This window comes from Protopterus annectens, chromosome 4.part0 (genome assembly GCF_019279795.1).
Source record: "Protopterus annectens isolate FY-2018-M chromosome 4.part0, PAN1.0, whole genome shotgun sequence".
Lineage (NCBI taxonomy): Eukaryota > Metazoa > Chordata > Ceratodontiformes > Protopteridae > Protopterus > Protopterus annectens.
The window spans coordinates 1,461,797,695-1,461,812,546 of NC_056733.1; the positions used below are offsets into that span (position 1 = coordinate 1,461,797,695).

Genomic DNA, 14,852 nt, shown 5'->3' on the forward strand with positions numbered 1-14,852 from the left:
TTGTCCTCCTCTAAAAGCAGATTGGGGGGGGCGGGCAACTAGTTACTTTGCAAATGCAAGAGCTACCATTTTCTATGATTTCTCGTGTGTTCTCTCCCCCCCCCCCCAAGTTTTTTTGCTTACAAAGCATTGCCTGTCACTTAAACTTGGCACATCAATCTAGACATCCACCTAAACAAAAATGGAAATTATTTTTTAATACTTTATGATCAATACAGATTTACACTTCCATTGCCAGCCAAATATTCCATTTTATTAACTTGCCTTTTTCAGCTTTTCTTATCCTGTTGCACTGTTTAGCCTGAGTAGAGGGCATTTAAGAAAAAAGTATTGTATTTTAATATCAGTTATTAGGATACATTGAAGGCCATGATAACCCCCCCCCCCCACACACACACACACACACACCTTTTAAAGTACTTCTCACTGCATGCAATGCTGAACTTCTCTACAAAACAGGATAAATAATCAGAACACTTGCACAAGTATTAATAAGAACAAAGACTGCTTTACTTGGTTATTTAATCTATTCGGTGTCCTCCTAAGCATTAATGACAATGTGGTTTATGCTTTACAATTCTCTCACCATTTTAACCTAGTCAACAAGCATCTAGTCTTTTGCATCTGCTTATTGTAGAGTCATGGTTCACATATCTAAAATTTATGTAATTGATTAATGCTTTAAAATTGTTGATTCCAAGTTACTCCCTATTGTTTTAGTTGACGCCTGACTGTCTATGGCCTTTCATGTTGTCAGAAGTTTGTAAATCAGAGTCTCACTCAGCTTGCTGGATCACCACTCTCAGTTGGATGAACATTTTTTCCTTACATAACTTGTTCTACATCCAAAAGCATCTTTGATCCTCTAGGAAAAAATGTTCTGAAGAAAGCTGGGTATAGCAACTTGAACATTACACTTGCCTCTTGACATGTTCTGATTGGTGGGATAAGTCATGTTGTACAGAGAATAGTAATTTTCAACAAACACTCTTTGGTGTTTCCATTTTTAATACATTTCTTTTCTGCCACACATTTCTCAGCAGCTCTGTCTGCTGGTATGAATGCATCTTTAGTAATGTAGGTCGTGAAGCATACAATGATGTGCCCTATCAGTTAACAAATCTTGCTGTAGAACAGCTATCCAGTTGCATATTTGTACTTTCATAACATTAATGTAGTCTGCCCCTTTCAGCTTCTCTGCTTAAGGAGAAAATCTCCATTGGCTTTCACTAGATTTAAATGGCTGACCACTGTTAATGGAAATTGTTGAAATGTCTAGCTGATTCCTTTGTTTTATTATGAAAATCATGGTAAATCTGTGGAAGGATAGGTGAAGGCACATTTCACAAGGGCAGCAGCCTTTGTAAGAGTGTCTCATCTCAGAGTTTTTTTAAGCAAATGCGCAAACCACTATCCATATTTTTTCCAGGCATTACAAACTGAAAGCCCAGTCCAGGAACAGGGAATGCTTTTGCCACTGTTGACTTCTAAGAATACCTGTCTATTTTAGTACTTTTGCAGTGGATAAGAAATAATACTGTAGCATTGATTGTGCATACAACACAGTAATTTTTTGTGCATTCACCATAACAGTAGATGGGTCATCAAGAAGGCTCACTGCTGCAGTATATGTTCCACCTACCCACAATCTTGTTTGATGTGGCATTTTAATCCTGGAGCATATTTTCAGGGTTTATAGGATGTATTCAGAGCCCCCCCCCATGTGAATAGGTGAGGTTAATAAGGTGAAGCCTATATTTACCTCAAGGAAGTGAATTACTTCAGAGGCGTAATCTGCTCTGTCCAGCCACACTTGTTAGTAATTTTGTAGCCAAAGAGTATATGAGAATGACACTGACTGCTCTCCTTTTTAGCTGAACATCAAGTTGATGCTCCAAACAAGGGGGAGGAATTTAGCTGTATTCCGGGGATGTCTGAAAACTTATGGAAGGTTCTATTTGTTAAGGAGTGATGGTGTATCACTGATGTCCTTTGTAGTCAGCATTGCAGAACTGATTCATGGGTCTTTCTGGACTCTGAGACCCAGGCAATGTAGGCGGTATCAAACTGAAGAATCACACAGAACAGTGAGCTCCAAAGACCCCACCCAGCACAGACCAACTGTAATTACATTCAACCTCATCCTCCCATACACCTACCCACCCTCCCCTCAAAAGTTGTTGTGGAAGAATCTCCTCCTTCCTAAATTAATGGAAAACCAAGTACCAGTAAGTCCTCAACATCATAGAAAAGGAGGTACTGCATCAGTTCATAGAAATCCCATGCTTCCTGGCTTTCCAGAACCATCAAAAGAACAGGAAAGTCTCTTGCCACTTATTTTCAGGGAATTACTACACCAAGGATCCATTCAGTCCGTTTCTCCAGGTCAGGAGGGAAAAGTCTTCTACCCAAAGATCTTTCTAGTTTCAAGAAAGGAAGGCACCTGGAGCCATGTCTTGTACACCTTTCAAAACTAAACAAGTTTCTCAATGTCCCAAAGTTCAAAATGCTAATTTTACAAAATGTACTCCCCATGATCTTCTGGGATGCCTTCATGATCACTGTAGACCTAAAAGACTCCTACCTCCATGTCCCCATAGCAGACAGCCACAGAAACTGTTTAAGGTTGTAGCAGCAGGCTCTCACTTCCTATCCTATGCTTTAACATGGCTGTCCACTGCTCCAAGAGTTTTCACAAAATGCTTAGCTCCTCTGATAGCACAAGAACTCTAGGAGTTCATGTTTACCCCTACTTAGACGATTGTCTCGTTCAGGGGAAATCTACAACAGAGACCCTAGAGGCCTTGCATATCAGTAGGCTGCTTTCAGAAGATGGATCTCACTTTAAATCCTAAAAAGTCACAAACTCTTCTTCAAACAAGGATCCTCTTTCTGGGAGCCCTCATAGATTTGGTTCAACAGAAAACCTTCCTTCCTGCGGACAAGATATCTTTATTCACAAATTACCAACTACCTGACCAGCCTGTTTCCAAAATAACACATCTCAGCAGGGGTATTTCTGAGGATTCTGGGTTATATGGCATCCTGCATTCATGATCCCACTTGCAAAGTTACATATGAGAAAACTTCAGTGGTTCCTAAAAGTGCTTGGGAAAAGCATTCTCAACCCCTAGATACCTTATTGCCTCTCCTTCCATGCACGAAGAAAGAGATTTTGTTGTGGAAGGGCACTGTACTACAGAACTCTGGGGTAAATTTCTCTTTACCAGAAGTCAAGACAATCACCACGGACAGTTCAGATATAGTTTGGGGGAAACCTGCCTAGGTTTCCTGAAAGTGTAGGGCATCTGGACACCACAGCAGAGAAAATTGTATATAAATAGTAAGGGGCTTCTAAGCAGTCTACCTGGCAATGAAAGCTTTTCGACAGAATTCAGGTACAGGGATCTTGCAAATCTGGACAGACAATGACACAGTGATGCGATACACATAAACAAGCAAGGGGATACCCTGTCCCACCCTTTGTACAGCCTCATGAGGAAAATTTGGGTGCTGGCTCAAGAACTAGTACTAACTCTCATAGCATCTGTTATTCTGGTTAATAACACACTGGCTGATTATCTAAGCAGGAGTCTTCTAGACTCCAGTGAATGGATGCTGAAGAGAGGTGTTCCTGGACCTAAACCTATAGTTGGGCGGGGGTCCCCTCAGTAGACTTCATCTGTCACCAGAACAGACAACTATAGAAGTTCTGCTTCTGAACTTGGTAGACAGAAACTTAAAAAAATGGATGCTTTCTCTTTCACGTGGACAAACTTGCTCCTGTATGCATTTCTGCCCTTGCATCTGTTCCCTAAGTTACTGATAAAAGTGTGGGAGGACAGACCTAGCATGATCCTAGTGACCCACCTTCTGGCTGAGGCAACACTGGTTCTCCCTTCATCTGACCCTCAAAAGGGGAGATTCTTCACCCTACCACAGGAGGTAGATCTCCTCAGCCAAGCCAAGGGATTTGTATTCCATCTTCACCTAGCCACAATCAGGTTAGCCTAGAGGATTGAGTTTTGAATCTAAGGAATGCCTCCTATCCCATGGACTGTTTTCCATTGTACAGGAGCTAATGAAACCCAATATGAGAAAAACATACTTGTCAAAATGTAAGAAATTTTCCATTTGGGGTGTCAGCAAGAACACCAAACCTTCTGTGGCAGACATCAACTCAGTCCTACTGCAGTATTATAGTATGCATCTGCCATCCCTGCTTGCCTGCACATTGCTCCAGTTATCTTCTCACACACCCACACAAAGCTTTTCCTAATAGGGTTAATTCACTTGAGACCACCCCGAAAGAGCCCTATTCCTGTCTGGGATTCAGTTTGTGTTAGAGAAACTCACCTTGACCCATTTGAACCTACTGCCAGTGCCTCTCTAAATATTCCTTCTTGGAAGACCACTTTCCTTATAATTGTCAAGACAGCAAGGAGGGTCTTAAGCCGTCATGTGGAAAGAGCCTTACTCTCGTCTTTCACAGAGATAGGGTAACCCTTAGAGCAAACCCATCCTTTATACCTAAGGTGGTATCAAAACCTACCCTGCAACAGGCTGTCCACCTGCGAGTCTTTTTCCTAAATCCACAGAACAGGACAGAGCAAAATCCCTTCATTCCTTGGATGTGCACAGGCACTTCTGATACTGTATAGACAAGAACAAAACCCCAATAGAACAGGGCAAGTGTGGCTTTTGAAGAGGTTAAATAGGACAGGCCTTTTGCCAAACAATCTATTTCTAAATGGATAGACGTCTGAATTAAGTTCTGTTACTCCCACCATGGAAGATGTCTACCTGGGTGTATTAAGGCCCAGTCCACAAGGCTTGGGGTGACTATCGCTGCTTTTCTCAAAGGATGGGACATCCAGGCCATCCAAGAGGCAGCCACATGGAATTCCATGCACATCTTTACAAAACACTACAACCTACGCAATGTTTCTAGGCCTAGAGCAAATTCCACTACTGCCATCATGCAAAACCTTATTTCATGAGGTCACGCAGATGACCTTCCATCCACCTGTTGGCTTTGGGAGTCTTCCCAAGAATCAGTACTACAGCATTAACTACGAAGAATGTAGTACAGTTGTCTTCCATTTACCATAATTGTAGGTGCTCGAGTAAAGCAATGTAACAGTACATGCTCTCACCCTCCAACCCCTCTATCTGCTTGTTACTTTTTTCACCTTCTTGGGTGTAAGAGGTAGATGAATTCTCTGCAGTTGGTCCTCTCATCTCCATCATCCCCTCTGTGCCTCCTTTGATTTTCTTCCTTCTTAGAGTCAGACAACTGGGTAGGTCGTGCTGTCCTCTGGCATCAGACTGCTTTGTTCACCGCTTAGAAAGACCTGAAGATGGCATCGATAGTTGCCCTTTTTATACCCTGACACCTTTGTTGGTCTTCAGATATCTGTTGGCTAGGGATGATGCAAAGACTCTGGAAATTAAGCCAGTCACAGGCTTCTGTATGACAGAAAAACCCAAGAATCAGTGCTGCAACATTGATCTACTTGAACATCTACAATTATAAGCGAGACAAAACTGTACATTCTGTTTGATCTTAACTGATTATAGTGAGTATAATTTTTTTTTCCTCAAGACAACCATCTAAATTGGATGCATCTTACCGTCTCAGCATCCCCTTTGCTTGGATGGCCTCTGCCTTGAAAATGGTGATTGCCTTAAATCTTCAAGTTTATAATTTTACATCATTATTTTTTAAGGGCTTCAAGGTTCAACTTCTTCTGACCTCTTGCTAGTCTCTGTGGAATTTACATCTTTTCACAGTGTTCGAGTTTTCTCTGGGTACGTCAGTTTTTCCCACCTCACAAAACATGTTGGCTGATCAGCTACCATAAATTGTGCTTACTCTTGTGACTTAGGTAGTGGCTGAAAAAGACCTGTCATAGATCAACTCATTTACCAAAAAAAATGAATGTGACTTTCTAGGGGAATTTGCTTACTTTCATTTAGTTGATTTGGGTAGTGTGGGCACTCATTCATAGCAAGCGACATTTTATTTGCACTTTTGGAACTTGTGGGCACTATTAAACTTGGAAACAAGAGAATGCAAGATTGTGTGCTGTGACGGTGTTCTCTGACAAGGAATTATTAAGCCTTTACCCATTGCAGGAGGCCAGCTTGAAGTTAAACTGATAGCAGAGTACTCGCATATATTCTTGAGTAGTATTTATTTAATCTTTCCATGATTTTTCTTTCTTATGTTTATTATTTATTTATTTTTTTTTTATTTAACATTTGTGTACAAGGAAAGTCCAAATGGGACAGAGCCCATTTTCAGCAGAGGCCCAGACAGAAATGGTACAGACACATGTCTTCTTAGACTGTAGTATTTTGGAAACATTTACTTTCAGTGTATTCCATTAAGTTTTATTGAGGAAAATAGTTTGCATCCAAAGAACTAATGACTGCTGAAGGGGAAAAAAGATGATAGACCGTAGAAAGATCAGCAGTTGGCCAGTTCTGAGTCTGATTACTTGTCAAGCCTTTTAGAGTCTGGATTGCTTCTGCTTTTCCCCATGCACAATTTCCTTTTATGGATTTTAAAGGGAGGATTGTTCAGATCCACTCAAGTCGTCATCTTGGATTTGCAGCAGTTACTGACAGTGAGATTACTTATAAGATGGAAGTGTTAATCATAAAAAAATTGTCACAGGAATAACTTTTCTTTTTGCACCATTGTAGCTAGAGATGTCATGTCTGTGGGCCAAGTGAGCAGAAAGTCAGACCTGCCAGTGACTTTTTCATCAGTCACTGCAGTTTCTCTCCATAGTTGATAGGCGGTTACTAGGTTAATGGCCCTAGAGCCCTTAAATGCCTAGCCATACTTATCTGAAGTTGCCACAATTGTAGGTGGATGTTCATAGTACTGTGCTGCTGCAGTCATCACACTTGGGTTATCTTGCCGTCAGGTGGTCCCGCAGTCGGCCAGAATTCCAAAGCCTTGGTCCGGCGTCGGTTGTCGTCGCTTCTTCCCTGACGTCAGTGTGGCAGGGGTATAAAAGAGGCAGCCGACGCCATTTTCTTCAGTCTTTCTTGCCGCGCGGTGCCCGAAGCAGAAGCAGTTCGCAAGTGCCGGTCGGCCAGCTCCTGAGATTTCTGAACAGAATTTCAGCCGAAGTCTTCTATAAAGCTAAGTACTCCGTTGGGGAAACTTTTCTTGCCTCAGACCGATGTCAGACAAAGTTAATAATTGTATTTCTTGTGGGAAGCAAATACCTCACAAGGATTTTCATTCCTATTGTATTCCTTGCCTAGGTCCAGACCACGACGTCTTTGGTTGTCGGTTTTGCGCTAGGTTCAATAAACGCACTATCAAGCGTCGGGCTGATACCACCCGACATTATTTTGGTAGAAGATTCAATTATATTATGTCGTCGGAGCAACCGACTTCAGCTATGTTCAAAAAACGCAAGGACAAAGACAGGCAGCCTAGGCCAGATACCGAGGTCTCAGTTAGGCCTGCCGCCGGATCCTCGGTACTCGGTGAGGCACCTACGCAGCCCCTGACTACCACGGATTTAGAATTTAAGACTACCTCTCAGACAGAGACTACCGGGCCTCTGGAGCCTGATTCTCCTCAACACGCGGACGCCAGTCCGGCCAGCGAGCCGGATACTAGGGACAGACCTTCGGCTTCCGAAGGTGTCTTTAAACAGACAACCCTCTCAGTAAAGTCCTACGTGAAGCTTAAAGCGATGACTAAGGTTAAAAAAACGGGTCACAGACTACCACGCAGGCCCCTATGCCTAAAAAACAAATGCTCAAAATGGCGGAGGATCTGATCACCCTTATCAGAGGTTCACAACCCCCTCCTGACAAAAGGCCTAGACTGGAGGAAGAATTCCCTCCTTCTGACCACAAATCCATTTCCTCTGCAGACTCTGAGGAACAGGATTAACCCCTACCCTTCCTACGAAGACTCAGATGCTGAAGAGTCTATCCCCTCGGTTTCCTATGAAGACTCAGATGCTGAAGAGTCTATCCCCTCTGTTTCTCCTCCTGAGGATTTTTCTTTTGGGGAAGCCCTGCACACCATGAGAGAGCATTTCCACTGGGAAGGCCAAGATTATTCTGATTCCAAGAAAAGACTCCGTGAGTTGTTTCTTCTTCCTCAGCATAGACCCCTAGCTATGCCTCCAGTTTTAGACATTCTAGATGATGTTTATAATGAATCTAGTCTAAATCCAGATTCCTTACCACCAGCACCAGCTAAGCCAGACAGATACTGTCGAGTTCCTGACTCTCTCAAGTTTTTGTATAAAAGCCCTCCAGCAGACCCATAAACCATTTCCCAGGGTCCCAAAGGGGTTAAGACCTCTACAGCTAAGAATCCACTACCTGCTGAAAGAGACTCCAGGGCATTAGAAGGATGGGAGAAAAAGGTGTACACTTCTGCCACTTTGGCCATGTGGGCATTAAACTGCCAATTCCACATGATTAAATACCAGCAGTACCTGCTTACTCTGTTAAAACAGAAAATGATCCCTCAAACAGATCAGCCAGATTACAAAGAGGTACAAGATTTGTTGCATTCAGCAGAACAGGTGGGAAAACATACCCTACAATGTGGTTTTGATTCTTTGGAGGCCTCATGTAGAGGAGCTGTTACAGGGTCGTGATAGTAGACATGCTTGGCTAAAAGAGCAAACTTTACCAGAACATGTCAAAGCAAAGCTACTGGATGCTCCACTGCAAAAGGATGCGTTATTTGGTGTCAAAGCAGAGGAGGTTTTAAAGAAAATGGAAGAAAAGGCAAAATCAATGCAAACAGTTAAAGATTGTTTACAGGTACAACCTCCTCGCTTCAGCAGAAACTGTCCATCCAAGAACTGGTCCTTTCCTGCTTCAGACAGACCCCAAAGGGGCAGGTACAGATGCCCTAGGGGCAGAGGCCAGGCACAAGGTACCTTCAGGCCTAGACAATGGCAAGCAACAACTCAGAGGGGGAGACGACAGATCTCAACCCTTCAGGAAGCAAACTCAATGACTTTCCTCTTCGCCTGCCAAGCAAAATTGCCCAGGCAGCACCTATAGGAGGAAAACTGGCTCTTTTTACACAAAACTGGCACATTATAACAAAGGACAAATGGGTTCTAGATATTATTACCCGAGGCTACAGATTTCAATTTCACACTTTACCACGGATGAGAGGCATGCCAAATCTGCCAACAAACCGATGGACAGAGGGACAAAGACAAGTTACAGCTCTCATGGACATGAAAGCAATTCAAAAGGTACCTACCACAGAGCAAGGCCAAGGTTTTTACTCAAGACTATTTCTAGTACCAAGAAAGGACAAAGCCTGGAGACCCATCTTAGACCTTTCAATTCTAAACACTTGCCTGGAGATACCCAAATTCAAAATGCTCACACTACAGCAGCTTCTTCCCATGCTGGGCAAGGAGTCTTGGCTGGTAACGTTGGACCTCCAAGAGAAATACCTGCATGTCCCTATCAGACAGGATTGCAGAAGATACCTCGGATTTTTGGCAGGTTCAACGCATTATCAATTCTCTGCATTGCCCTTTGGCTTATCTACTGCGCCCACAGTATTCACGAAATACCTGGCATCAGTAATTGCATATTCCAGACAACGAGGGATACAAATTTATCCATATCTGGACGACTGCCTGATCCAAGCGGACATCAAAGACATCCTACTACAGCATCTGGCATTTGTAACAAGATTGCTAAGTTGCCTAGGGTACACAGTAAACAAAAAGAAGTCAAAACTAATACCCTCACAAGAAATAATTTTCCTGGGTGCCAGCTTGAATACAACGGCCCAGATGGCTTACCTTACGCCAGACAAGCAAAAACAGCTGGTTCAATACTTCAAAAAAATGGCAACCTTTACCCGGCTCACTGCAAGGAAATTCCTGCAGGCATTAGGGTACATGGCATCCTGCATTCAACTAATTGCATATGCAAAGCTGCATATGAGAAAACTACAATGGTACTTAAAAAGTGTATGGTCCCAGCACACACACAGCCTAGAAGCAAGTATACCTCTCATTCCCTGCCTTCAAAAAGAGTTCCTATGGTGGGCTCAAGCATGCCAAGCAAACAAGGGTCTCCCCTTTGTTTTACCTCCAGCAAAGCAAACCTTGGCAACAGATTCATCAGACTACGCCTGGGGTGCACATATGGCAGGACAATGCATACAGGGCAAGTGGTCTACAAACCTAAGGCATTTGCACATCAATCAAAAGGAGATGCTAGCCGTACAAAATGCAGGGCAACTTCTAATAAGGACGGACAACACCACAGTAATGTAGTACATAAACAAGCAAGGAGGAACGCACTCCTACCCATTATGTAGGCAGGCAATGGCCTTGTGGAACACAGCATTAACTTTCCAAGTACAATTGCAAGCACAATTCCTGCCAGGAAAGGAAAACCTATTGGCAGACGAATTAAGCAGAAATTTAACAGATCCCCACGAGTGGAGACTACACCCACAAGTGTTTGCAATGATAATTCAAAGATGGGGACCACCAGACATAGATCTGTTTGCCTCAACCAGCAATTGCCAGCTTTTTGCACAAGGATTTATCATCCCCTGGCCTGGAAAGTGGATGCCCTATCATTCAGTTGGGCAGCATTGTCAGTCTACGCCTTTCCTCCTCTGCCACTACTGACCAAGGTACTACTGAAAGTCAGATCAGACAGACCACATATGATCCTCATTGCTCCGGACTGGCCACGCCAGCAGTGGTACCCACTACTACGAAACCTGACTCACAGTCCTCCATGGATCTTACCTCAATTCCCCAAGCTCTTAACTCAACAAAACTCTCAGATCCTTCACAGTCAACTCAGGACCTTAAACCTAGCTGCATGGAAGATACCTTAAATTATCAATCAGCACTCCTCTCAAATAACGTCCTGAATGTCATCCTGGAGGCCAGGAGGCCCAGTACCAGAAAAACTTACTCAGACAAATGGAAACAATTTCGTGCATGGAACCAGGCCAGAGGTCTAGAGATCCTGGCATCCCAAACATTCCACAAATACTCCAATATTTATCTGAGATGCTACACAAAGGACTCTTTCTCATCTATAAAGATCCATGCTTCAGCAATTTCAGCTCAATATGATACGGATCCTTCCATTTTCTCTCACCCTTTACTAAGGCAGTTTCTCAGAGGGGCAAAAAACATAAGACCCCCTCAGAAAACCACCAACTCCATCTTGGGATCTAAATTTTGTGCTAGAAAAACTAACACTACCGCCTTTCGAACCAGCCTTTTCAGCGGGTCTACAATACTTTTCATGGAAAACCGCTCTGCTGCTGGCTATCACCTCAGCACGCAGGGTCTCAGAACTACAGGCGCTTATGGCAGTGGAACCTTTCCTCATTTTCCATCAGGACAGAGTGTCTTTACGAACCAACCCTTCCTTCCTGCCAAAGGTAGTTTCCAGTGTGGCTCTCTATCAGACCATACACTTGCCCACCTTTTATCCAAACCCTCAGAATAAAGGGGAAAGACTCCTTCACTCTTTGGATATTCACAGACAGTTGCGTTACTATTTGGACAGGACAAAGGCCTTCAGAAAATTTGACCAACTATTTGTATCATATGCAGCAGGTTCAGAGGGAAAGCCTATTTCCAAACAGACCATCTCCAAATAGATAGCACATTGTATCCACTTCTGCTACTCTCACCATGGGAAACCAGTGCCTGCTAATATTAGGTCTCATTCTACCAGAGCTACAGCAACCTCAGCAGCCTTCCTCCGAGGAGTCCCAACAAAGAACATTCTGGAGGCAGCCACCTGGAGTTCAGTGCACACCTTCACCAAACATTACCACCTTCCACTATACTCAAAAACAAGGGCTGGCTTTGCCACTGCAGTTCTGCAGGGTATCTTAGCTGCGCCTAACCCAGTATAGTTCCTACCACCCAACCATAGCTTTGGGACTCAACCCAAGTGTGATGACTGCAGCAGCATAGCGCGATGAACATAGTACAGTTTTGTACGTACCATAAATGTAGATGTTCGAGTGCTTATGCTGCTGCAGTCCAGGTTACCCTCCCTCCATCCCCACTTCCTAACAGGGGTTTCTTTTATCTACAGGTACATCAGCCTTCTGGATGCATGTCTATATGGTGTATTTGCTTACAACTACCACTATTGTTTTTTCTCTAAGGTATGGTTTGCAAGCCACTTATTTTGCCTTATTAGATTGGGGCACCTGACATCTGGGACAAGAAAAACTGAAGAAAATGGCGTTGGCTGCCTCTTTTATACCCCTGCCGCACTGACGTCGGGGAAGAAGCGACGACAACCAACGCCAGACCAAGGCTTTGGAATTCTGGCCGACTGCGGGACCGCCTGATGGCAGGATAACCCAAGTGTGATGACTGCAGCAGCATAAGCACTGGAACATCTACATTTATGGTAGGTACAAAACTGTACTTTAGGTAAGTGAAGTTTGCAGAGGTCAGGGTCTGTGGTAGTTAATATCGACTTCCTCTATCCGAGAGACATGGGCACCACCCCTGTCAGGAACAAAGAATCGTAATTTGCACTACTTGGTGACAGTTTTGGTGCCCTCAGTTTATTTTGTTTACCTCTTCACGTGTGTGTGTGTGCAATTTATACTTCTTTCTGTATTACTCTGCTTCTTTACCTCTATCCTGCCTATTGTAAGTGTGCAGATTCTGTTGAATAAGTGTTAACATTATGTAAAAGCAAGTTTTTTCATACCTAAGCTAGTCCTCAGAGTATTTTTTTTTGTACTTGTATTTGTGTTACATGGCTCCCCTGATATGGAAAATTTGCAAGTGAGAAAAAAAGCTCTGAATCTGAAAATCTCAGCATATGTGAAGTTTGAAGGTAGATGGCAAAAAAGGGACATTTCCACTTATTGTATTTACATTAGGAAAGAAAAAAGATTTAGTTTAGTTTTTAACAAAGACATTGAATCTGATATGGTATAATTTCCCTTTTGTTGTATCTTACAGGAAAGAAAATAAAGTGGAGTATAAGCAGGTACCTTGTCAAGGTTTTGGAGTTGATATGAACTTTTTAAAGATGTAGAATGTATACTTAAGTGGGTACTTTGAATTTCTTGTTTGAGAAAGATTTGAATGTTGGTAATCTGAGATAATGAAGAAATGTAGCAGGATTGTCTTGATAGCAAAAACAAACCCATATCCATATAACTGTGTTTCAGTGGTCACCGAAGGGAAACGCCTGAGAAAACCGACCAAAAAGCTGCTTGAGTGTACTGATTTGGACCCATTATATGTGCCAAAGAAGAGGGTGAGAAATGACTCTGAGCGTTCAAGGAGATCAGTTCCAGGACAGGTAAATGCAGCTCTGGCTGTCTGCAAATGAAAATATGTAAAATTCAAGAATATTGTTTGTTTAATTTTTAAACTATACTGTTGTAGTGCTGCCTGTTATAGGGATACAAAGGGTTTGGAAGTTCTCTCTCTCTGTTAAATGTCAGACTCACTGATGTATATTGCATGAGATTTAAGGTTGTTAATAGAATACTGAAAGCCAGTGTGCTTCAGTGCTTTTAACTAACACTTGGGGTGCATTCCTACCCTTTAATTTTGTTTGGCTTTGTAATCTGTATGCAACTCAGAAGGTTGTTGATTTAATGCAAATTAAAAGTTTGTGGACATGTTGAGCAGAGTGTTTTCTTTGTGACATTGGTCACATGGGGTTTGCTGTATTTTTGTTAAATGTAATGAAAGTGTAAGTAGTAACCTACTTAGTACAGCAATATAAAAGTGTAATACAAATTCATGTTTCATGAGTATTATGCTACTAACCATACATTGTTGAAAGACCTGATAAACTACAAAGCAGGTTATATATTGGGTAGTGGATGCAGAACAGGTATATAAATTCCTGAGTAGAGCATTAAAAGTATATATTAAAGCTTAAGATGTGGTAAACATTAGTGGAGCTGATTAGTCTTGTATGGTGCCATTAACTCTGTAATGTAATGGCATGCAGTGGTAAGTTTCGGTAAGTGGCATTCAGGTTTCATATGTTTATAACATAACATCTGTTCCAGTACAATTGAGGTGCTTCAGCAAGGTACAGCATTAATGTGTCCACAGTTACTAATAATGTCAAACTCCTTAGTGTTAGCACATTCGGGTATCCTCCCCAACAAACAGTCAAACAGCTTTAAGAAAACCTAAATGCATCAAAAGCATAACATCTTAATTGAGACAGCGAAGGTGCTGAGGGCTAAAGCCCTTACTATGGCCCAGGTAACCTGAGCTGAATTAGCAGCTAAGGCATCTATTGTGCTGACAAGGTACAATGGGCATGCCCACTTGGGGTTGGGTGGGGGAGTGTATGCACTCAGATGCACTCAGATGCATCTAGCAGTTGATCTCTGATGGAAGCTGTGGGCATGTAGGGCTGCATTGTTCTTGGGAAGATGGGGTTTGTAGTTGAGTCATAGCCAAAATGATATGCCAGTACATTGCAGGTGTATGTAAGGGGATGGGGGACAGTTAAGATGCAACAACAGCTGCTAAAATCCTTCCTCTGTAGCAATATATTGCCCCAACTTGCCTCATTCTCCTTACTAGCCCTCAGCTTAGGTTTATGAAAGTCTAGGGTGGCTTGTCAGGTTTGTTACAGCCAGTGAATGAAGGCAGGCTCCCAGGAGCAGCTGATGTCTCTGATCAGGGGCCAAAAAAAAAATCATCATCGTAGTAGGTGTAGAGCTCTTGCAGTAGGTGTCATGTAGAAACTGACACATTTTGTTTTTTGACAGCTTATTTTGTTTTTATTGTATTGCAAACATTAAAGATCTTATTGTATGATGTCATACCACATGT

The 14,852-nt window shown here is 42.6% G+C and overlaps 1 protein-coding gene across 6 annotated transcripts in view; it reads left to right on the forward strand.

The window, feature by feature from the left end:
* The window catches only part of NSD1 (nuclear receptor binding SET domain protein 1), a 1,335,896-nt gene that overhangs the window by 479,722 nt on the left and 841,322 nt on the right, over positions 1 to 14,852 (forward strand). For all 6 annotated transcript variants that reach the window (XM_044069301.1, XM_044069302.1, XM_044069304.1 and 3 more), the window contains one exon: positions 13,214 to 13,347. In XM_044069301.1, the coding sequence (XP_043925236.1) occupies positions 13,214 to 13,347 (134 nt within the window). The remainder of the gene's footprint in view (positions 1 to 13,213; positions 13,348 to 14,852) is intronic.